General features: G+C 51.1%; 9 protein-coding genes across 9 annotated transcripts; 5 read left to right on the top strand and 4 right to left on the bottom strand.

The window, feature by feature from the left end:
* Nucleotides 1-148: 148 nt before the first annotated feature.
* On the top strand, nt 149-1,620 carry BKA58DRAFT_334458 (uncharacterized protein). Its single transcript, XM_046168222.1, has 4 exons — nt 149-849; nt 901-1,144; nt 1,198-1,350; nt 1,402-1,620. Exons 1-4 carry the CDS (start codon nt 421-423, stop codon nt 1,512-1,514), a joined length of 939 nt encoding a protein of 312 aa, XP_046027238.1. The 5' UTR covers nt 149-420; the 3' UTR covers nt 1,515-1,620.
* A 2-nt stretch (nt 1,621-1,622) lies between these two features.
* On the bottom strand, nt 1,623-3,996 carry BKA58DRAFT_379508 (Tannase/feruloyl esterase). Its single transcript, XM_046169813.1, has 2 exons — nt 2,710-3,996; nt 1,623-2,656 (listed from the first exon to the last, which is right to left on the bottom strand). Exons 1-2 carry the CDS (start codon nt 3,536-3,538, stop codon nt 1,701-1,703), a joined length of 1,785 nt encoding a protein of 594 aa, XP_046027237.1. The 5' UTR covers nt 3,539-3,996; the 3' UTR covers nt 1,623-1,700.
* A 223-nt stretch (nt 3,997-4,219) lies between these two features.
* Nucleotides 4,220-6,438, bottom strand: BKA58DRAFT_418836 (general substrate transporter). The gene is made up of 3 exons (XM_046172689.1): nt 5,904-6,438; nt 5,483-5,853; nt 4,220-5,432 (listed from the first exon to the last, which is right to left on the bottom strand). Exons 1-3 carry the CDS (start codon nt 5,978-5,980, stop codon nt 4,312-4,314), a joined length of 1,569 nt encoding a protein of 522 aa, XP_046027236.1. The 5' UTR covers nt 5,981-6,438; the 3' UTR covers nt 4,220-4,311.
* A 150-nt stretch (nt 6,439-6,588) lies between these two features.
* BKA58DRAFT_334449 (glycoside hydrolase superfamily) lies at nt 6,589-9,020 on the top strand. Its single transcript, XM_046168221.1, has 2 exons — nt 6,589-7,482; nt 7,539-9,020. The coding sequence occupies exons 1-2, from the start codon at nt 7,026-7,028 to the stop codon at nt 8,735-8,737; spliced, it is 1,656 nt and encodes a 551-aa protein (XP_046027235.1). The 5' UTR covers nt 6,589-7,025; the 3' UTR covers nt 8,738-9,020.
* BKA58DRAFT_454187 (nudix hydrolase 14) lies at nt 8,818-9,755 on the bottom strand (the record flags this gene model as incomplete). Its single annotated transcript, XM_046174503.1, has 2 exons — nt 8,818-9,048; nt 9,102-9,755. The coding sequence occupies 2 exons, from the start codon at nt 9,753-9,755 to the stop codon at nt 8,818-8,820; spliced, it is 885 nt and encodes a 294-aa protein (XP_046027234.1).
* Nucleotides 9,756-10,952: 1,197 nt separating this feature from the next.
* BKA58DRAFT_454184 (heterokaryon incompatibility protein-domain-containing protein) lies at nt 10,953-13,001 on the top strand (the record flags this gene model as incomplete). The annotated part of the gene is made up of 2 exons (XM_046174502.1): nt 10,953-10,957; nt 11,050-13,001. The coding sequence occupies 2 exons, from the start codon at nt 10,953-10,955 to the stop codon at nt 12,824-12,826; spliced, it is 1,782 nt and encodes a 593-aa protein (XP_046027233.1). The 3' UTR covers nt 12,827-13,001.
* A 519-nt stretch (nt 13,002-13,520) lies between these two features.
* On the top strand, nt 13,521-14,198 carry BKA58DRAFT_118245 (uncharacterized protein). The gene is made up of 2 exons (XM_046164087.1): nt 13,521-13,911; nt 14,015-14,198. Exons 1-2 carry the CDS (start codon nt 13,660-13,662, stop codon nt 14,165-14,167), a joined length of 405 nt encoding a protein of 134 aa, XP_046027232.1. The 5' UTR covers nt 13,521-13,659; the 3' UTR covers nt 14,168-14,198.
* A 1,735-nt stretch (nt 14,199-15,933) lies between these two features.
* Nucleotides 15,934-18,688, bottom strand: BKA58DRAFT_409732 (glycoside hydrolase; the record flags this gene model as incomplete). The annotated part of the gene is made up of 5 exons (XM_046172165.1): nt 15,934-17,585; nt 17,655-17,700; nt 17,747-17,880; nt 17,982-18,440; nt 18,490-18,688. The coding sequence occupies 5 exons, from the start codon at nt 18,686-18,688 to the stop codon at nt 15,934-15,936; spliced, it is 2,490 nt and encodes an 829-aa protein (XP_046027231.1).
* A 740-nt stretch (nt 18,689-19,428) lies between these two features.
* On the top strand, nt 19,429-20,313 carry BKA58DRAFT_399480 (P-loop containing nucleoside triphosphate hydrolase protein; the record flags this gene model as incomplete). The annotated part of the gene is made up of 3 exons (XM_046171547.1): nt 19,429-19,468; nt 19,520-19,585; nt 19,637-20,313. The coding sequence occupies 3 exons, from the start codon at nt 19,429-19,431 to the stop codon at nt 20,311-20,313; spliced, it is 783 nt and encodes a 260-aa protein (XP_046027230.1).
* Nucleotides 20,314-20,454: the final 141 nt, after the last annotated feature.

Here is a 20,454-nt window from a genome sequence, read left to right as displayed (position 1 = left end):
TGTCGCCTACCGCGGTTGATGGAGCATGGATAATTGTTTGCGACGCATCCTCGGAAGGTCTGCCATGCGTGGCGGCTGGACTATGCCTATTTCGGCACACCCGAAGACGTCACTACGCGTCAGTTTCGCGTGTATGACAACTCGTCTTACAACCTCACCAGCGATCCCACCTTCAAGCTCACAGATGTACTCATCTTTCCACGAAGCCCAGAATGAAATACCGAGTCGGCTCTTGCAATTACCCCACATACCTCGTGTGGGGCAAGAGCTACCCCGAGACCGCCCCGCATCGGACACGTACCGGTCGGAACTATGCCGCCCGCATGTACAGCATAACAAGCTTCATATCTTTGCGACAATCTCTAGTCTGAGACAAGGAGCCATTGATACACCAATATCTATTATCTATACACCGCAACTATGGACCCAGCACAGTTCGGCTACAGTACCATCCCTCTCAACCACGCGCCATATGGCCCAATCGTTCCATCCGCTTTAGAAGGATCCAATGCCGGAAAAGTAGCCCTCATAACGGGAGCCGGACAAGGCATCGGTGCTGCCATCGCAGAATCGCTAGCGAAATCCGGGGCTCACATAGCCATCCTTGACCTAAACACCGATAACCTCAAGCAAACCAAGAAGACATGTTCGGCGTTTGGAGGAAAGGTCGAGGCATATGGCTGCGATGTCACGGATATGGAGCGTGTGAAAGAGGTCTTTGCACAAGTGGAGAAAGACTTGGGACCGATTGATATACTGGTGAACAACGCAGGGATATTTACTCAGCGACCGTTCATCATGGGTAGCTTTGACACATTTTGGAAACAGATCGAAGTCAATTTCAAGGCTGTAAGGCTGTCTTTGCACGCGTCAGTGATCCTTTGCTAACCATATGTACAGCCTCTAATGCTCATCCACGCCGTCCTTCCACAAATGCGCGACCGCGGCCACGGTTGCATCATCAACATCGCTTCTCGCTCCGGTACTGTCGATGTACCCATGACGTTAGGGTACGTGACATCAAAAGCGGCTCTGATGCGTGCTACGCACACCTTGCAGCTGGAGATGGAACTTGATGGACTGGACCCAGCAATTCATATGTATGCGCTGCATCCAGGTGGAGTGAGGGGCAACATGGGCGGAGGTAAAAACTACCCACTGGCATACGACACCGAAAAGCATGCTAACGTAATGTAGCTGGAGCGCCAGACGATGTAAAACAGAAGTACGGTGACATTACGGATGAAGAGTTCTTCAAAGACCTTTTCAAGGACGGACCGTCGCTTTGCGGTCAGACGTGTGCGTGGTTGGCTAGCGGAAAGGGGAAGGAGTTGAGAGGGCTCTTTCTAGGTAAGAAGCGCGTGCTCTGAAGATCGAAAACTTAGGACTGACAACATGCAGATTGCCGGCAAGATGTGACGAAGCTCTTGGATATCGGACGAGAAACGCTGCTGAAGGAGAACCGGAATAGGCTGACAGTGAACTTCATCGATGGATACTGCAATGAGCCATAATGGTTGGAACAGAAAGCCAATGTTTGTTCTAGAGCGCCAAGACGCTGTATATTACAAATAAAAAGACAAATACTCAAGAACAGAAAAAAGACCATATACAACCCGCCATCTTTGCTCCCGTCCACTCATCTCATCCTATTTTGCGACTTCTAGGCGACGAAAACCCTGACTCCTGATGGGAAACACCTAGTACACAGGCATCTTGAACGCATCAAAAGTATACGTCCAGCTCTCAATAGACGCCTTATCTTCAATACACTCAAAGTCGGAGCTATTCCCAGACCAAAGTGGTCGTGCAGGCCACTGGCAAAGCTGTTGCACTTCACCAGCGTTATCACCCGCCGACACAGTTGCGTTGAGACGGCTGGGCTTGACCCCATTCTCAACCCAATCAATGATTGTAGCCATGTTATCCTGCGGGTAAGGACCAGGCTGGAGCTTATTAGCACCACAGTGCGCCGCGCCAGGCACGAGGTAGAATTGGTACCAGTCAGCCATGGCTTCCTGGGCTTCATCATCGGTCATGTTGGGGTACATGATTGAGCGGACAGACTGCCAGTAGTGAACGGAAGATGCAGCGGGGATGGACGGATCGGATTCACCGTGGTAATGGATCATCTTCGCGCCTGAAGATTGAAAGGGAGTGAGATCGGGTAGAGTGGTTTGCAGACTGTCGAGATAGCGGATCATGCCGATGTTCATCCATTCTACGAGTGTGTCGTAAGTGACGTTGTCAAGGTTCGCAAGGTTGTCCAGGTCGAGCAGTTGAATGAACTTGGCCACGTACTCGCCACCGGTGGAAGGGATGCTGAGCTCCCACTTTCCGGTCGCGTTGTTGTATGTTGGATCAGCGTCGCTGAGATCAGAGCCGATCTGCCAGGAGAGATATGCCCGCTCGCCTTTGGAGTTGTGTAGACCGTCGTAAACGCCCTGAGCTACCGCGATATCTTCGACAGTGATGGTACCGTTCTGTTCGGGCTGAGCACTGGTTTGACCGCCTGGCATCTGGCGCTTGTTGAGGCTACGCTTGCTGAAGCCAAAGCCAAGGGAGGTGCTGGTCTGGGCGGCGCAATAATAGCTTTCACCAATCAAAGAACTGAGGTTGAAGTTGAGCTTGCAGAGATCGGTACGAGAAATGACACCTAGAGTGACTCATGTTAGTGCATCACCACATGGTCAGGGAGATTGTACTTACCATCAATACGCCCGTCCAGAGGATCGCAGGCAGCGATTGTGGCGTTTACGATTTTATCCAGCGCACATGGCGGAGGATAATAATCGTTGATAGCGTTGATGGTAGCAGGATAGACATGAAGTACCTGTTGCTGCGCGAAGCGGAAAGCAGGCGCACCAGCTACGACGCCATCGTATTCCTCACCCCAGCGCTGGACCTGGCTCATAGCCTCGCGGCCACCATCAGAGCAGCCCTCGAAATAGGTGTATACCTTGGTGTCGTGCAGACTGTAGAAAGCCTGTGTGAGCGGTTTGCCAATCTTCGTCAACTCCCCGAGTGCAGTGTAGGCAAAAGCGTAGGTGGCATCCCAATTGATAGTTCCATTGCCGTATAGAACTGCCTCATCATAGCTCTGGTTAAAAGCGTCATAGCCTGCCGATGTGGCTCCAGAGGCAGCGCCGTATGGTAAACCTCCGGTAGCATCGCTGGAGAGAGAGAAACCTCCGCCACCAGCAAGGTAGAAACGATTTGTGAAGCTCGAGGGATCCGGGAAGGCAAATTTGAGCGGAATCGCATCTCCCTTTCCGGTATGGGTATAGCTAACGGTGACATTGCAGTAAGAGTAGGTAGTACTGTCAGTGCTTGTCGAAGCTCCCATACCGCCACCTCCAAGGGTAGCATTGTAGACTGCACTGGCAGTCACTGTGGCTGGTAACAATTCGAGGCCGAGCACAGTGCCGTTGGAAGGGAGAGATGCCTGCACGTTTGATACTGTGCAAAGTTCCGCTAACGAGGCTGCATTGACGGTCACTGCTATGGTGGCAGCTGTTGCGTAGGAAGAGTGTCGCATGATGAATGTATGAGCGAGAGGAATGAAAGAAGTAAGCGAAAGTGCAAGATGAAGAAGCTGTATTAGCTGGGAGCGATTCAAGACATCTGTCGCGGTGTTTCGAGCAATATATACACCTTACCAGTCCTGACTCGGGCCATTGACTGTGCTATTGCAGTCGCAGTATGGGAACCAAATCTATGACCGCAGACTCTGTCCATGCTCAGAGTGCCCCCCTAGCAATCTCTTAGTCGACTATCACCAGATCTTTGGCACTATTCTCGTCCATGCATGCCCTGTCAGAGGCCAGGTCGATAGTGACTAGTCCCGTAGTGGCGGCATCTCCCGCGTCGCGCGATATCGCAATAAGTATGCAGTGAGGCAAATAGAAGCAAATCATAGTACGCCGGCTGTATCAATCGATGCGCCGCGTCACACGAAGGTTGCTTGCTGGAAGCAGACATGAGCTGAAGTTACGCGTTCTCGGCTAGCGTGGATGTGGCCCAAGCTTGGAAGAGCCTTCTTCCAGACAAGCCTCGCTGCATGTGCTTCGAAAGTCTTTTGCTGTGCAAGGCTTGCAACCAAGTTTCCACGCGGATGAAAGATCAAGCGGTTTTAAAGATACGAGGCCGCGTATCATCGCGGCGAAGTCTTGAGACTGAGCGATGGAATAGGCAATTCACCCGGAGCAATGGATCAATGTTTACCATGACATTGTTTGGATGTTTACAGGTACACTGTCATATGCTGAGTGGGCGTCACTCAACGCCACTATACGGCATCTCTGCTTCTGATTACACTGCCTCCTTCACCTCAACATGCTCCGTGCTGAGCCCCTTGTCAAACTTCTCCCCTTCATGCGCAGCAATCCTCGCATCAGCTTCGATGAACTCGGCTGGGCGATGTAGCTGCACAGCGAGCTTGTTCCGATGGATCAGGATCCCGGGTTGGGTTTCGAAAAAGCGGTCGATATCTTCAAGTGTCCGGTTCGCCGTCTCGGGGTAGAGGAAGTACGTGATCGGGATGAAGGAGAAGCAAATGACTGCCCAGATGATCCAGAACTTGTAGCCTAGATTTTGAATACCGGGGAGGGTTGCTTGCACAACTCCATAGTTACAGATCCAGTTGGTCGCCATCGCGAGGGAAGCGCCTTTGGTTCTCATCTCAAGTGCGTTGATCTCGGTCGGGTACAGCCAAGGTACGCCTAGCACGCCCATGCCAAAGCTGGCGAAGAATACGAAGAAGAATGCAACAGCGACGATGCCCAGCTTGTACGAATCGCCACCTTTCTCGGTTTGACCCTGCGATGCTGCAATGACGATCCAGCAAATGGAGCATGCTGCAGCCGAGACCATCATGACTTTGCGACGTCCATATCGCTCAATGACGAAGTATGCCAAGCAAGCGAAGATTAGATAGTCGACAGACCCAGCAGCGGCGAGGATGCGCGATAGAAGCTCAGATATTCCCAAGGCGTTGATAAAGATATAAGACATGTAGTAACTCGTAACGTTGATTCCGGAGATCTGGTTCATGGCCTGCATCCATGCACCCAGAAGCATGCGGCGCAGTACACCGCTTGGCCCTTTGCCGGTAAGAAGCTGCGTCCATGTGTATGTGTTCATTTGCTCGCGATCGAGAATGTCCTTGATAATGTTGTACTGCGTGATAACCGAGGGTGATTCTGGGGTCGCTCCATGACCTTCGAGCGCAGCAAGAACTTCCAAAGCTTCGTCAATCTTGCCTTTACGGATCAGCAATCGAGGCGAATCTGGTAAGAACGGGCACATGGCGTAGATGCACAGGGTGAAGAAGAGTTGGAATGCGAGCGGAAAACGCCATGCGATATCGCGCGGTGCGAAGGAGAAGCCAAGAGTGAGCCAATTAGAGATGCTGAAGCCGGTGATACAGTTTGCTGTAGACAGATTAGCCGGAATGCAATACTAGATGCTGCGAATGCCGTACCCATCTGAATGATGACGAGCTTTCCTCGACTATTCATCTTACTGGTCTCGGCTTGCCAAACTCCAGCCGTTGCTGTGTTCATGCCAGTACCAAGGCCCGCCACGATTCGCCCAACCATCATGCTCGCTACAGTCCAACTACATGTTTGGATGATTGCGCCGATGCCAATGATCGTCGAACCGAGGAGAATCTGCCTTGGGCGTCCGAGAATGTCGCCAGTCCATATGGTACTCATTGCTCCGATGAAGCAGCCGATGTTGTAGATGGAGGTCATCACACCTTGCATGTTGGCAGACGGGTAGCCAAAGGTGTGAAGGAAGTTCTCTGAGATGATAACATTGCCGAAGACACCTTGATCGTAACCGTAGAAGCTAACGGGTGTCAGACAATCGCGTTGCAAGATGTCTTGATCGTAACTTACACGAGTACTGTACTGGCGGCGATGGAAATCCACACTGTCAGCCGCTCACCAGAGCCTCCGAGATATTTGCGTGCCATGATTGCGTGCTCCCTATGCAGCTACCACTGGCTCACGGAGCATGTGATCGTGAATGAAGAGTAAGAGATGTCGTGGAAGAATCAAGAAAAAAGACCTCCAAATCAAGAGATGTCAGTAGCCGGTCCAATGCACTGGGCCTGTACCAAACTTCGTCATCTGCAACGGGGTCGCAGCGACGATCAGCTCTTTATACAGGGCATGAGCCCTGGCTCGGGGTTTTCTCCGCTTATCATTATCCTCGTTATGCAAAGCTTGTAAAGCCTCACAAGCCTCTGGTCGTCTCCAGATCCACTGAGCTTCCCCAGACTCTGATCACATACCCCATACCCCATAAGCCGAAGACCCACTCGGTCCACACTGAAGCTCTGTGACTGGCAATAGCGGCGTTTTAGCCGAGCAAGGAGGCAATGAGTGATCAAAGCGCAAGGGTGGAAAGGCGAATGCAGCGATGTTGAGGTTGCAAGTAAGGAAATGATGCATCGCGGAATACTGATTTAGGGAAGGCGGAAAGATGCGTCGGCTGATGAGCACGGAAGGTGAAGCGAGCGCGGGGTAGCGAGGAAGGTGCGCCGAGTGTGGGGAAAATCGATGCTGAAGTCCAACGCCACAACACGAAAGCTACAAAAACCTTGACATTCTTGTACGAGCCTCTGAAACAAAGCTGGCAATACAGCCGGCATATCATGCCCAAGCTCTTTCCGGGCATTCAACCACGCGAGTGCCCAATGAGGGAGGTAGCCTCGGGAACTCCCCGCAATACTCCTCTCCTCCAATATATTCCACGGAAGAAATAGACTAAACTTGAGGTCGCGCATCATAGTCCCCTGATCTGCGCATCACATCCAAACATGTCGAGCGCAAGGTCTACCACTTCGAGGAGTACTTCCGGCATACGAGATGTATACGCACGAACTTATTCCTTCCACCGGTAAAAGGTCGCTCGCGGCTTCTTCGTGTTGATGATGAACTTAAAATGCGGAAGTATAAAGAGACAGGACATCTGTTTGAGCAGGTTGCAGGCAAATCATCCAAGACATACGCACCATGATCTTGACCAACTCTGTTCTTCTCACCCTCGCTGGAGCGACCCATGTCGCGTCGCAGTCGTTTCAGCAAACGCCTGTCATGGGTTGGAACTCCTACAATCAGATGTCATGTAGCCCAAACACCCAGAAGATAACCACGACCATTAACTCGCTCGCGAGTCGCGGTTTCGTCGATGCTGGCTACAAGTTCTTCCAGATTGATTGCGGATGGGCTTCAAGAGATGGACAACGCAACGCTACTAGCGGCGCACTGAAGGTGGACCTAAAAGCATTTCCAGGTGGTCTGAAACCTTTGAGCGATCTTGCGAGGTCAAAAGGCATGAAATGGACGATGTACTCGGATGCCGGTGTGAGAATGTGTGACCCTCAGTCGCCGAGCCCTGTTTTGGGCTCATTGGGTCATGAAGCCGCGGATGCGGATTTTTTCAAGACGTTGAACACTGAATACGTCAAGTGTATGTCCGAAGGAACGTGGTCGCGCACTGTGATCATCAAGCTGACAGCCTTCCAGATGACAACTGCTATGCCGACGGGCCTGCAGCTAGCCAGAATGCTCCCAAGAACGCCAGAACCGATTTTGTCACCCGCTTCGGTGTCATGTGGAAGGAACTGCAACGAGTTGGCATCCCAGGGATGTTAATCTGTCAATGGGGCGTTCCTTTCACAACCTCTACTGGTCTCCAAGGACCTGCTCAGTGGACGAAGCCCATCTCGACTTCCTTCCGACTTTCAGACGACATTACTCAGGGTTGGGCCTCTATGTTCCGCATCTACAACCAAGCTGTGCACATCGCCAAATCCGGTCTGGTCGCTCCAGGACACATCGCCGATGCCGATCTGCTCATGGTCGGCAACTCTGGTATGGCATTCGACGAGCAAGCTACGCACTTCGCCGCGTGGGCTATGCTGAAGTCGGCACTCATGGTCTCAACCGACGTAGCAGCTCTGTCAAACGAACTCGTCGCTGTTCTGCAAAACAAAGACCTGATTGCGATCAACCAAGACTCCGCTGTCAAGCCGGTCACTCTCCGTCAGCGTTGGAGCGGGGACCGCGACCTTTGGGCTGGCGACCTCGCCAATGGAGACATGGCCGTCTTGGTCGTAGACCTCAGCAACACTGCGCGTACACTGAGCCTGCAGCTCTCCGAACTCGACATCGCATCGGCATCGATCAAAGACCTCTGGACGGGTAAGACTGTTAGCGAAGCTTCCCTCTCCAAGCAAGTCAAAGCGCACGGATCTCTCGCCATCCGCCTGTCCAACATCCGCCGCTCGACAGCGGCCAAACCCACGTACAAATATGTTTCCGCATCAACCGGCTCTCTTTCCTCGGGCGCAACCACCCAATCCTGCTCTGGCTGCACCTCTTCCAACAAAGTCGGTAACCTGGGCGGGTCATCGAACGGTCGCGTAACTCTCTCCAACATCCGCACCTCCAAAGCCACACAGACAGTGTTCTTCGACTACATCAACGGCCAGGTAGACTATATGGGTGGTAGCAACGAGCGCGTCGCAGCGATCAGCGTGAACGGGGGCGCTGCAAAGACTGTCAGCTTTCCTCTGAGCGGGTACAACTGGGACAAAGATGTGTACAAGAACTACGGCGTCGAGTTATCGGGTTTCAGCACCACAGGTACTAACACCATCACCATCTCTGGTGTTGGAAGTGCGTATGCGCCAGATGTTGATAGGGTCGGCGTAGTTGCTTAATTGCTACTGTTTGTAAATAGATCGGACGAGTCCGGGTACGGCTGACATCTTATCGACTCTCTTTGTGCTTACTTCCGAGCTCACGCCAACCGATCATCTTGTAATTTCCTGTGTTTCAGCAGTTCGGTCTCTATCTTTCCTTCTCTCATCAGGCCCTCATATAATGCCCAGGCTGCCAAAGTCTTGGTATCCCGGATGTAATGCCTCCGCAGGTCTTCGTAGTCGCATACTCTCAATCTGATCGACTTTCCTTGCCCCCGAATCCCATTCAGCTTTCCTCTCAGGTCCATGATCTCCTGGCGACTCAGATCCTAATCACATAGTCAGACTGGTCCCTGCCAAGTGCTTATATGTGTAGAGGTACCTTCTCCCACAAAAGGATGCTAATGAACTCATCTGAGCCTCCGGGACTGGGATACACAGCATCCAGCAATGCCTCGTCCGTCGAATGATCACCCTCCGGTTTTGACTGACTCAGCGCTAGCTCAGTAAGGTCGATGAGCTCGTGTTTCGGTAGCTTGAAGCCGGTTTCTTCCTCGATCTCTTTCGCAGCTGCCCCCCAAAAGTCCCCCGCATCGTCGAGCAGCCCCGTTGGGAGCTCGACGAACATGAGACTACCTGTTGCAACTCGTGCTTGTTCAGTCATAACTACCCATCTTTCGTCCCTCGAATCTACTGGCCGTAGCACCATCAGCATAGCGACGCTTCCTCCACGCAAGAGAATGATTCCAGGAAGTTGTCCCCAGTTTTGGTTTCGTATATATGCTTTCAGTTTTACAAATCCAACTTTGCTTGGCCCGAAGTAGTCAGCAGATTGTATCTCGATGCTTCTGAGAAGGTACGGGTCTTCGAAGTATGGATGATTTCTGTCGGTGTATTGAAGCTCCAGATTCTTCTGAAGCGTGTCTTTCCAGTTGCAGAACGCGGAGAACTTCAACAGCTTCTCCTTTGTGATCTTCTTAGCCAGATCCACTGTGACGGGTGCACGAAACCCGTCTAGAGTGAATTGATCCGTCATAATTGCTACCACGATCAGTGGAGTGAAGGTATAGAAAATCCGGTTATCTGAGCTTGATCATATGAGTAGCGGATATGGAAAGACTAGCTTTGTGGCTTGTAGTAGCTTTCAGTAGCTCGCAGTAGCTTGGAGTAGCTTGCAGGGTTCCGCCTTTTGCAAACGTACGCTGAGATCGTTCCCGCGTTTGGCCCTAGATTGGGATTCTGGACCAAGCAATGATGTAAATCTCGTTTGTGTGACAATGTAGATGGCAGGCTGATAACGGTTTATACCTCAATATCGCCGGCTGAAAGCGAATACATGCAGCCGTAAAGTACCGGCGCAGGGCTCACATGATTATATCAGGCTTTGCCCATGCTGTATTAATTCAGCTTAATCGATTGTCGCTATCGATTATCGTCAATGAAGTTACCCCGCACAAGGTAATCCTCAAATGAGAGATATCGCAATCATCAGACTCCGCTCCACCATTGCATATGTGGAGCCAATAAGGGCGCGGCCTGTATCAAGGCCGCATGAAGAACGACCAACGACCGGTATTCTGAAATTTGCCTTTTTTCAGGCAATTACTCAGCCATAGCTAGTCCAAATCGAATGTAATACGCCTACGTCAGTCTCTGAGTCGGATTTTAACAATTGCGAGGGACCTAACTACACACGCGCGCGGTACCGTATACAGTCTTGTTGAAGTATCTGTGTCTATCGGCCTTCATCCCAGAAGAGCACGCTCCGTCTAATAAGGAGTCACAGTCTTACGACAAGATGCTCTGCCATACTTGCTGGGGCATGCTTCGCAGGCAAGATGGAAAACAGTGGAGGGGAACTACCGACTTGAATTTCAGTCACCACCAACTTTTGAGAGATTTATATCGATCCAAGGAAATAGAATGTGGAATCTGCCGTATTTTGTTCGAGGAGCTGGAATACAAGATAGGTGCAAGAGTGGGCGATGTTGAGAAGGCTGACAAACGCACTGTCAATGTACGAGCATTTCTCTTCATACCCCACCCCAGAGAGGAGCAACTTTACTGCCTCAAGTTCAAGTTCCACTACGACCAATTTCAGTGCGAACGAACCTTCGTATTAAGAGAGATTGGTGAGTCGCCGAGCCCGTTCAGGATCTGTGGCTTATAGATTGGAAAGACCCCGCTAATCCACCCCCTTCCCGAACGCCAACTTCCGGCGAATCCTTTTGCGATGAGGTTCTACAACGTACCATTCAGTGGATAACCCAATGCCAATGTCTTGAGACAGATGTACCCAGGTGGTATCCTGCAAGGCTGATAAGTCTCAGGCGATTGAAAGAGAGCAGTTTTGGGGAGTCGCTGGAGTCGACGACCAGCGATTTAGGAAACAAGGTCCTATTGGTAGAGAAGTGTGATTGGGAGAGTGAGAAGCCGACTGAGTATGTTCAATATGTTACCCTCTCACACTGCTGGGGCAAACTTCCAGAAGCACAGCAAACTAAGTTGTGCTCTGCGAATATCGAAGAATTTAAGAGAGGCATCAAGCTAGAAGACCTGCCCAAGACCTTTAGCCAGGCTATGCAGTTTGCGGCACGACTTCCGGAGGTCGGCTACATCTGGATCGATAGCCTGTGCATTAAGCAAGGAGATAAAGAAGACTGGCTGGCGCAATCTGCACACATGGGCAGGATATACAAAGAAGCCTTTTTGAACCTCTCTGCGACTGCAGCAACCGACAGTCAGCAGGGTTTGTTCACCGGTCACGTACCAAGAATAACGATTGGAGATGAAGCAACCCTCAACATCTTCGGTCTTCCTGGCGCCACGAAAGCTTCGGAAAATTTCCTGCGAGAATGTGCGATCTTCGATCTTTCCATTTGGGCGAATCGCATTGAAAATGCACCTGTAAATAAGAGAGGATGGGTGCTTCAAGAACGTCTGATGGCTCCAAGAGTGTTGCACTTCTGCCTAGATCGGGTGGCTTGGGAGTGTTGTGAATTTGAGGCCGCCGAAGGGCAGCCAGAGGGTATGCTAAACTATCAGCTCACGCTGAACGGTATAAGAGCTGGAAGCAGACTGAAGGGTCTCGATCCGTTGACAGATGGCGTTTGGCTACGCCACATGCGCTTAAGAGGATACCATGATCCGGATCCTCATCTTCAACCGGGTATATATACGTTCGAACTTTGGCGCCGTATCGTTGAGGTTTACTGCAAGACAGTCCTTACACTTCCTGGAGATAAACTCATCGCTTTATCTGGGTTGGCTCGTTGGATGTCCGAAAGGATTGAGAAGACTCCAGCAGCGGCTACAGTGCGGGCAGCGGTTCCCTCCGAGATCGCGGTCAGTCACACTATCCCTTCAAGAACCACCCAGTACGTGGCTGGCATGTGGGCATTGCACCTTGCAAGTCAACTGCTGTGGTATGTTGAGCCAACGTTCCAGCATGATGGCGGTGGCAAATTTGAACATCTTACGAAAGCACCACCGACGACATTATACAGGGCACCGTCCTTCTCTTGGACTGCCATAGACACTGATGATGGGAACGGGATCACATATGGTGAGGTGACTGACCAAGACATACTCATCATCGTCGAAGAGGTATCGGTAACCCCACGGCCGCAATCAGACGCATTTGGTATGCTCGAGGATGCTTATATCGTACTACAAGTCAAATTACGCAAAGCGGTTCTGTTAAAGAATGGGTCAGATCGATTTAAGTGGAAGTTGGTCGGTCGTGGGTCCCTCGACCAGTATGAGCATACCGATGTGTACCTGGATTGCCCTGCGAGAGACGAAAACGAGCAAGAGAAAAGGCGAATTATAGGTCCTGACGCGGGAGTATTCGTGGTCCTGGGTGCGTGGACCGACCGAAAGATGGCACGAGCATCCAAGTATCTCACCTGTCTCATTCTGCAGCTCGAGAAGCGTGAAGCGGGGCTAGTGTTCCACAGGATCGGCTTGACGAAATTGAGCCCATACGGAGACCGCAAGACTCTGGACGAGGATGAGATTCTGAAGAAGCACAATGATGATGCAGATATCCTGGATGGCTTGGATTATGATCCTTTGACTGGTATGCACCGTATCCGTCTCGTCTGAGGAAAGGTCTGTAGTGGAGGTCTAGTTGTCTCCGTCATCGCCGTCATGCCGTTCCTACCCAGGTGACGTCACTTTCCCTACACTACTGTATCTATGTAGCTGGCTCCCACGGGAGTTGATAGGAACTTTTTAGGAAATTGTTTGATACGAACAGTTTGCAGTGGATGTGCGTACGCGCCGGATGTTGATAGGATTGGTGTGATTGCCTAGTGCGCGACCGGCGTCAATTCGGCGCGTTTCTGTCTTTCCAGCCACGTTTGATTAGCCGGCTCAGCCACCTTTCTAGCGGTCTGGACATCTCCTTTGCGACGTACTACGGATGTTTTGTGAAGCACAATGAATGAACAACACTATATTTTCGGTCCGACGTCAAACCCCCGGCTGGGTATCATGTAAACACGCACACAATCTGCTCTTCTGTCAGCCCTCTGTCAGCCAAGTCCACCGCATCATTGCGTTAAGTTTCTCCGTGTCGTTACCTCGTGCGCTACTCGAGTGATTGTTTGAGCTGTCGCATGTGTCAAATCGTACGATGATTGATGCGATATCTCCTTTTTCAGTGTTTCCAGTGTGTAAGCTACCTAGGTACCTAGTGAAATGATTAACCGCGTTTCCAACGCATCGCAGCATAGCACAGCATATCTGACGTACGCGCATCTCTTAGCAATCCAGTGCATGAGCAAATATTAGATATCTCGGCCCTACAATACGCAGGTACTATGATGAATAAATAAAGATCTTCACATCCTGCGTTCACTTGTTCGCTACTCCAGATCCACAGTCGCGCGTCACCACTTCAAATTTCACTTCCCAACACCCAGAAATACCTCAACATGCAGCTTCAGTACCTCCTCCCCGCCACGCTCTTCGCCGCCTCAACTCTAGCCGCAAAGTTCAACGGCTTCTCCGACACAGCCTGCCAGAAATACGACGGCACCTACGTCGCCGTCACAGCAGCCCAACTCCAAGACATCGTCGTCCAGGAATGGCCTACCGTGGCCGCAATCCCCGAGGCATCTCGCGGCCTAAGCTCGCCTGAAGACAAAAAGAAGTGCCCTTCTAACGAAGACGACACGTACAAATGGGTGAGTTCTTCTCTCCTCCGGTGGTTTCCTTCTCTTGAGATTGAGAATCGCGTGAGAGATGGTGTAGCGAGATGGTGCTGACTCGTCGCTCTTTGTGTTGTAGATCAGCGTTCCACAGTGGCAGCAGGGAAGTCAGTGGCCCGCTGGTAATGGCGGTGCGGTTGCTGTGGTTTACTACAAGGACACGGATACGTATAGTCTCTGCCGTTACCTCGCTGCTGCTCAAGCGGATGGGTATAAGGGTGCTTGCAGATAGGTAGATGATGTAAATATCGCAGGATTGTCAGAAAGCGCAATCTAGGCTATGAAGCCCACTCTCAACCCGATCTTTCAGCCAGCAGATTGCCTGTTTCTTGGTCCCTCTCTTCACATGTCTTTGTCGCGTGCGCTGCTTTCTTGTTTGAAGCGGTAGAAAGACAGATTGACCAATATGAGTGTGGAGCCATATTAAGTATTGCAAACGTATAATTTGTATCTCCTACATGAAGCTGTCTAGTTTGATCACATTGCTATCTGTTGCTACGAACAAGACAAGTCAAAGAAAATGTGCGTCAGTCTGGCCATTTCGCCATCACGATGACAATCCAGATGATGAATACTCAAAAGTTTCCGAGCCATCCGGAGACACCCGTTTCCATGGGTGTGTTCCACACTAGAGCTCCTGAAGCTCGTACATCGCAAAGAACGCCGGTACCCCTCCTGCCGGTAGTGTCATCTGCTGACCTCCAAAAGAGGCATACCATTCTTCGTAAAACTGCTGTGGCGGCCAGGCCTTCCTGGCAGAGATTTCTTTTGCAGAATCCCAGAATTCACCGGCATTTCTATCAAAACGGATGAAGTACTCACCCAAGGTGATACGGCGAACCATGCCGTGAAAGCAAGGCGGTACATTGCATGGTAGTTGGAAACGTTCCCTCATAGCGTAGTCGTGCAAGGTGTCTTTGAGTTCCGACTTGAAGTGTACTAGTCTGCGGTCGATCTCATGTTGCTTGATGTAATCGGATCCTGCTAGGGCCTCTTGTAGGCTGGCTGCATGCTTTATTGTCTTCCAAAAGAGGACTGAATCGATGTCAACCAAAACATACGCGATGTAAAACGAAATGAGCCACTCGAAGTGGTAGGGGATTCCTTACCATCACCGAGGCGCTGGCATCCCAGATACAACGATACCTGTCTGCAGTGCGTTGCGTTATGGAATCCTTCGGAACTGGACTTACGCTATGAGGTATTCTCTAATCATCCGGAAGGATCTCGCATGAATCCAAGTAAAGTACCAGATTGGCACAACAAGGTTCCTGTGCGCTGAGATCTGTGATCATTTCAAACAGCTTCGCGGACGGTGCCGAAGCATGACCGTGGAAATCAAAGTCCCTCACAGTTATTTAAAACATCGAAGGCTTTTTGGTACTGCAAATGCTTGGGCTGAACCTATCCTCGAGCACAGAAGACAACATTTCGCTGGTTATGTCAGTCGACTGAGGCATGGGCGAGGGAATTGGTTGGCGGAAGCACGCACTTCTTCTTGAAGAACGAGAATGACACGGGTGAGGTGTACTACACGTATGACGACTATAACGAGTATGAAAATACTACAGAAAAGTACTTCAGGGCCATATGTCAGGCGCGAAGACTCAACTAAACATGCCGCATAGAAGCACTGATGATACTGAGGATCTGGACTGCTGCCTTGCAATAGTCACCAACATCAATACAGCAACACTCCAGCTCCGATTAACAATCTCGGTTTCGTCCACTTGATACCACTACAAACATACGCGTGCGGCCGCAGCTCAGCATGTGATGTCTCTTGCTAGATCTTTCTATCATGGAAGAAATGAAGCTGACCAGCCTACTGCGTATTAATTTAAGTCCAGGCTTCCGATTAAACAAACTACATACACCGCGTAGTTCTCATGGCTCATCTTCTTGAGAGGATCCTAGATATAGCAAACGCGTAAATATAGTATGAGCAGCCGAGTCCAGTAGTTTCCCTTTACCTCCATCAGCGTCCACACCCAGCCCTCACTTCCCCCTCCGCAACCCCCTCAAAGTCCCCGCAAACCTCCTCCGCGTAACATACACAAACCCCATAAACACCACCGCAAATACCACACTCCCCGCCCCCGTCCTCTGGTTCATCACCGCCTGCTTCTTCGCCTCCTCATAATATCCCTTCACCTTCTCCGTGACGCCATCGTCCTTCTCCATATCAGGCATAGCCATGATCTTCACCACCAACGCCGACCAGCCAGTGAAATGCTGGGTACGTTGTCCAGCGCCTTTCACAGGGTCGTACTGTTCCCAGATATATCCTGTTTGGAGGTACGAATTGAACACCGTATGAACGATGTTGCTACGGAGTTCGGTGTAGATTTCGCGACAGCGTTGTTGCGATGGGCCGGGGATTTGAGCGAGATCGAGAAGATTGGTGAGGATGAGGTAGTTTATGTTTATCCAGATGGGGGAGCGCCAGTAGTTGTCGTCTTTCCCGTATGCTTCGTCTTCGGGGCTTAGACTGCGGACGCCAAAGTCGGTCCAGAGATGGTTGGGGTCGCGGAGGAGGGTTAGCATGGCGGGAAGATGTGAGTGGGAGGCGTCGGTGAAGCCGGTGAGGAGTGGGAAGATGGAGATGTAGCCTTTGTGGCAGGCGTGCGTGTGTAGGTCGTTGCGTACGACGGCGTCACAGTAGATGTTGGGCTCTTTCGACCAGTGTATGGTGTCGATGTTGGTTTTAACGCCGCGGATGTGGTTTTGGTATGTGAGCGCGTCGTGGGCGTTTTCAGTGAAAAACGCGATGCGTTCTAGTGTTCGTGCCATTACGCCGACCCAGCACAAGGCATCCAAATGTAACTCGGTGATGTCGGGGGGTTCCGCTCGTGGGTAATCGTCTAATCCACTAGCAAAGTTCGTTCCTGGTGTTCGGCCACGCCATCGGTAGCCTTCATTCAAGTTGGCCGATGGGATTGAATGGGCCTCAACATCCCCAGATTGCGACTTCCGGAACCAATCGTAGTGCTTCTTGAGGTACGGATACATCTTCGTCACCAAAGCTTTCCCAGTCTCTGCTTTGGCGAGGTAGAGGGAGTCGTGACCATGATATTTTGTCGTCCCTTTCAGCATATCGATGAATTTTGAGATTACCAGAAACATCGTTGGCGGATTCGCAATGTGTGGGAATTGGGTGACGAACTCAGCAGGCGTGGCACCCTCGGCTTCCGCGCCTAGAATCTGCTCTCTTGCTATCCAGCCATCATCATCCATGAGGTTTAAGAGCCAGTCGCGTATCACCTCGAGAGCGAGATCAGCATCCCACTCAACGACGAGAAGGAGATGAAAGCCCTCATCCCATAAGAAGCCCCTTGGAAAGGCTGCACGAGATGGTGTATGTGTGAGAAGCTCATATGGGCCTTTCGTTTGGGGTGTTGTGTGCTTCTTTGCGTCAACTGACTTCTGCCAGAAATTTGCAGTAGTCTCAGCGTAGATAGCTTTCTTTGACGTGTCGACCTTGGCAGTGCCAGTAAAATACCCTAGTCCACCTAGCAAGTTCGAAAACGTATTTCTAGAGAAGGCATGATGCATGACGGTGGTGAAGGGTGTTTTCGGGGTGAACGCTGCATCAAAGTTCTTGGCGAAGGACGTGAGGGTGTCTTCTAGACTGGTAGTAAGACTAGCGGCTGGAACGCGTTAGCATAATGGGTATACGGACGCACTTTGTGATGTGATATGTTGAGGTGAACACTCACAGGTCATCGCTCGCTTCGCAGTATCACTCGAGTACAGGATGTCAAACTGCATGAGGTTAGTCTCAGTATAAACATATGATCATGGTGCTGACCTCGAATTCCCCATGGCACACCATCTGCACTAGCTGCAAATTGCCGTTGCCCGGAGCGTTGCGCAGTACGATATCATTTGGTCCTGGATCGGTGCGGTCTTTCGTTTGGTCTTTCAGCGATTCCAAGAAGGTGGCTTCTTGCACAGGCTCATCAGCTAGATATTCATGACGCGATGGAGAGGTTCAAATCACAGGTAGATGGAATTAAAGAAATCATGGCATTCATTGTACTTACATTTGCCCTGCCACAGCCTATCTTCTGTGACATTCAGCGTCTTGATGTACGCTATTTCACGTTTCTCATCTGCATTGATGGGTACAGGGATATGAATGCCCGCATTACCCAACTTCGGATGCGCAATATTCATATTCACAGCTTGAACCGTCTTCTCATCGGCCTCAAACTGCTGACGCGCTTCGAGCTTGCAGTCAGCACAGGCTTCCATAGTCTCCATGCCAATGTAGAAGACTACGGTAGTCTTGAGGTCTTTGGGCGCATCAGGTCTGGGCATGCCCTTGATGCGCAAACCCCAATTCCCCTGACTCTGGCCTTCAGAGTGCTTTATGAACTCGGTTACGAGATTTATTTTGTTTCCGACGTCTTCTATCATTTGTCGGCCGCCTTCCCGTGTATCGTATGAGATCCATCCGTACTTGGCCATGCCATCGTTCTGTTTCACGTCATGCCGGAGTGCTATTCGATAAATTAGCGCGGTTCATATATCTTCATAGTGCCTACTTACTCGTCTCTACATCTTCCAGCTTCCCCCACATGACGCCCGCAATGAGACTTTTGGGCATGCGGGCGCGCAGGCCCAGATACAGATTGGGACGATAAGGGCCCCATAGCAGCGACTCGTTGCTAGTCGGTACCTTGTGGTCGGCGGCGGACGCGTGTGGGAGAAGCGTGAAGAGGAGCGCGAGGAGGGCTGACGGGAGCATGATGACGTCTGACGGGTGCGACGCGTTTCACGACGCGTTGACCAATTGCTCTCAAGCTCTTCGGGACGACTGCGGTGGCGCGAGGCTTCGGGGCATATCTCTGCTATGTTGAATTAGCTCTTAGCTGACAGCGACAGCAACGCGCCGGCTATATCGGACATATTTGCCCAGGCAGAGCGGCCTTGGTTCTTGCTCGGTTGTGATTGGATGACGCGCTACGCCATGGCCAAAAGAACTCTACTTCCATCTTCAATCAGTCGCACGCGATAAGAATCACAATTCGTTTTACTCATCATTCGAAAGATCTACAGCTGTTTTCGCCTGTGATGGGGTTTGGGTCAGTTACAGCAACTGGTTGTCCGCATGTTGCTACGAAGGCACTCATTCGTTACCTTCCATGCCACAGAAACTTCAACCTTTCTATGATGCATCTCGGAGCATACCTAGGTAGTACACGTTACATAGGATAACACCAACTCTTGACACCAAAACATGATACAGGGCTGAAAGGATTACAAGGATGCCAGCTATTCCAACCCGCCAACCTCCCGCGCGACGTCAGCGGTCCACTCACGCCGCCGAGCCCCCACAATCTGCAAATGCGGATGAGCGAACTAAAAGCCAACCATCCCACCTTGGATGCTGGCGATCCCGATCGACTCTAGGATAGCAAGATATAAAGACTTTTACGCGATTTTTGACACAGGAAAGTTTTGGGGCCATTTCAAGATTACATCAATATGGAAGAACAAGTAGAGCGCCTAGTAAACAAGGTCTGGGGTATGTAATACTACAAGTCGGAATATGAGACACATATTGACGAGACTGCAGACCAATATCAAGATGTCCCTGCATCAAAGCGCTTGCTAATCGCAGTATCCGGTATCCCAGGGTCCGGTACGCGTACACGCACGAACCCCAACCCTCCAACCCGCTGACCACATCCAGGCAAAACAACACTAGCAGCCATCGTGTCAACCAAGCTCAACGAGAAACATGCACAACAATCCCCTGGTACCGCTAATAGCAACCCACTCTCGGCATTCATACCAATGGACGGTTTTCACCTCTCGCGCCAACAACTTGACGCAATGCCTGATCCAGACAGCGCCCACGCGAGAAGAGGCGCGGCATTTACTTTCGACGGCGACTCCTTCTACAGCCTAGTGAAGAAACTACGAGACCCCATATGTCCAGAGAGCTCAACACTCTACGCCCCCAGTTTCGACCATGCGCTCAAAGACCCCGTCGAAAATGACATCGCCATCGCGCCATCCGTCCGCATCGTCATCTTCGAGGGTAACTATTGTTCTTTGAACAAGGCGCCTTGGAACGAAGCTGCCAAACTAATGGATGAACTTTGGTTCGTGGATGTGGATTTCGATGTTGCGAGGAAGAGGTTGGTGCATCGGCATGTTAAGGCGGGGATTGCGAGGAACGAGGAGGAAGCGCGGAAGAGGGCGGATGAGAATGATCTTGTTAATGGGAGGGAGATTGTGGATTTGAGGCTTGATGTACACGAGTTGATTAAGAGTGTGGAGGATAGCGAGTGGGTGCCTGAACAGCAGGGGGTGGGGGATGGGGCAGATGAGGGGAGTAAAGGGGGGATGGCGGGACGGGTATGATGATGCATTTGTTGATATATAGTATTGGCAGTGGATAGCCTGGCTTTCTTCGCTGTTTTCGGCCCCCAAGTCTAGACGCTGCACTACTGCGCATTCATGTTTTCCGCCTACAAACTCTCATAGTCCTCAAGACTGCTCCCT

This window comes from Alternaria rosae (genome assembly GCF_020736505.1).
Source record: "Alternaria rosae strain MPI-PUGE-AT-0040 chromosome Unknown BKA58scaffold_3, whole genome shotgun sequence".
NCBI classification, from domain to species: Eukaryota; Fungi; Ascomycota; class Dothideomycetes; order Pleosporales; family Pleosporaceae; genus Alternaria; species Alternaria rosae.
Note: the sequence above shows the minus strand (reverse complement) of the source record. Positions and strands in the feature narration are given on the sequence as shown.

Coding starts and splice junctions, on each gene's coding strand:
- BKA58DRAFT_334458 (XM_046168222.1), top strand. CDS start 421: ATGGACCCAGCACAGTTCGGCTACAGTACCATCCCTCTCAACCACGCG. Junction 1,145..1,197: donor GAGGGGCAACATGGGCGGAG/GTAAAAACTACC, acceptor AACGTAATGTAG/CTGGAGCGCCAGACGATGTA. Junction 1,351..1,401: donor GTTGAGAGGGCTCTTTCTAG/GTAAGAAGCGCG, acceptor GACAACATGCAG/ATTGCCGGCAAGATGTGACG.
- BKA58DRAFT_379508 (XM_046169813.1), bottom strand. CDS start 3,538: ATGCGACACTCTTCCTACGCAACAGCTGCCACCATAGCAGTGACCGTC. Junction 2,657..2,709: donor TCTGGACGGGCGTATTGATG/GTAAGTACAATC, acceptor GAGTCACTCTAG/GTGTCATTTCTCGTACCGAT.
- BKA58DRAFT_418836 (XM_046172689.1), bottom strand. CDS start 5,980: ATGGCACGCAAATATCTCGGAGGCTCTGGTGAGCGGCTGACAGTGTGG. Junction 5,854..5,903: donor GCCGCCAGTACAGTACTCGT/GTAAGTTACGAT, acceptor GACACCCGTTAG/CTTCTACGGTTACGATCAAG. Junction 5,433..5,482: donor GCTCGTCATCATTCAGATGG/GTACGGCATTCG, acceptor ATCTGTCTACAG/CAAACTGTATCACCGGCTTC.
- BKA58DRAFT_334449 (XM_046168221.1), top strand. CDS start 7,026: ATGATCTTGACCAACTCTGTTCTTCTCACCCTCGCTGGAGCGACCCAT. Junction 7,483..7,538: donor GAACACTGAATACGTCAAGT/GTATGTCCGAAG, acceptor ACAGCCTTCCAG/ATGACAACTGCTATGCCGAC.
- BKA58DRAFT_118245 (XM_046164087.1), top strand. CDS start 13,660: ATGCAGCTTCAGTACCTCCTCCCCGCCACGCTCTTCGCCGCCTCAACT. Junction 13,912..14,014: donor AAGACGACACGTACAAATGG/GTGAGTTCTTCT, acceptor TTTGTGTTGTAG/ATCAGCGTTCCACAGTGGCA.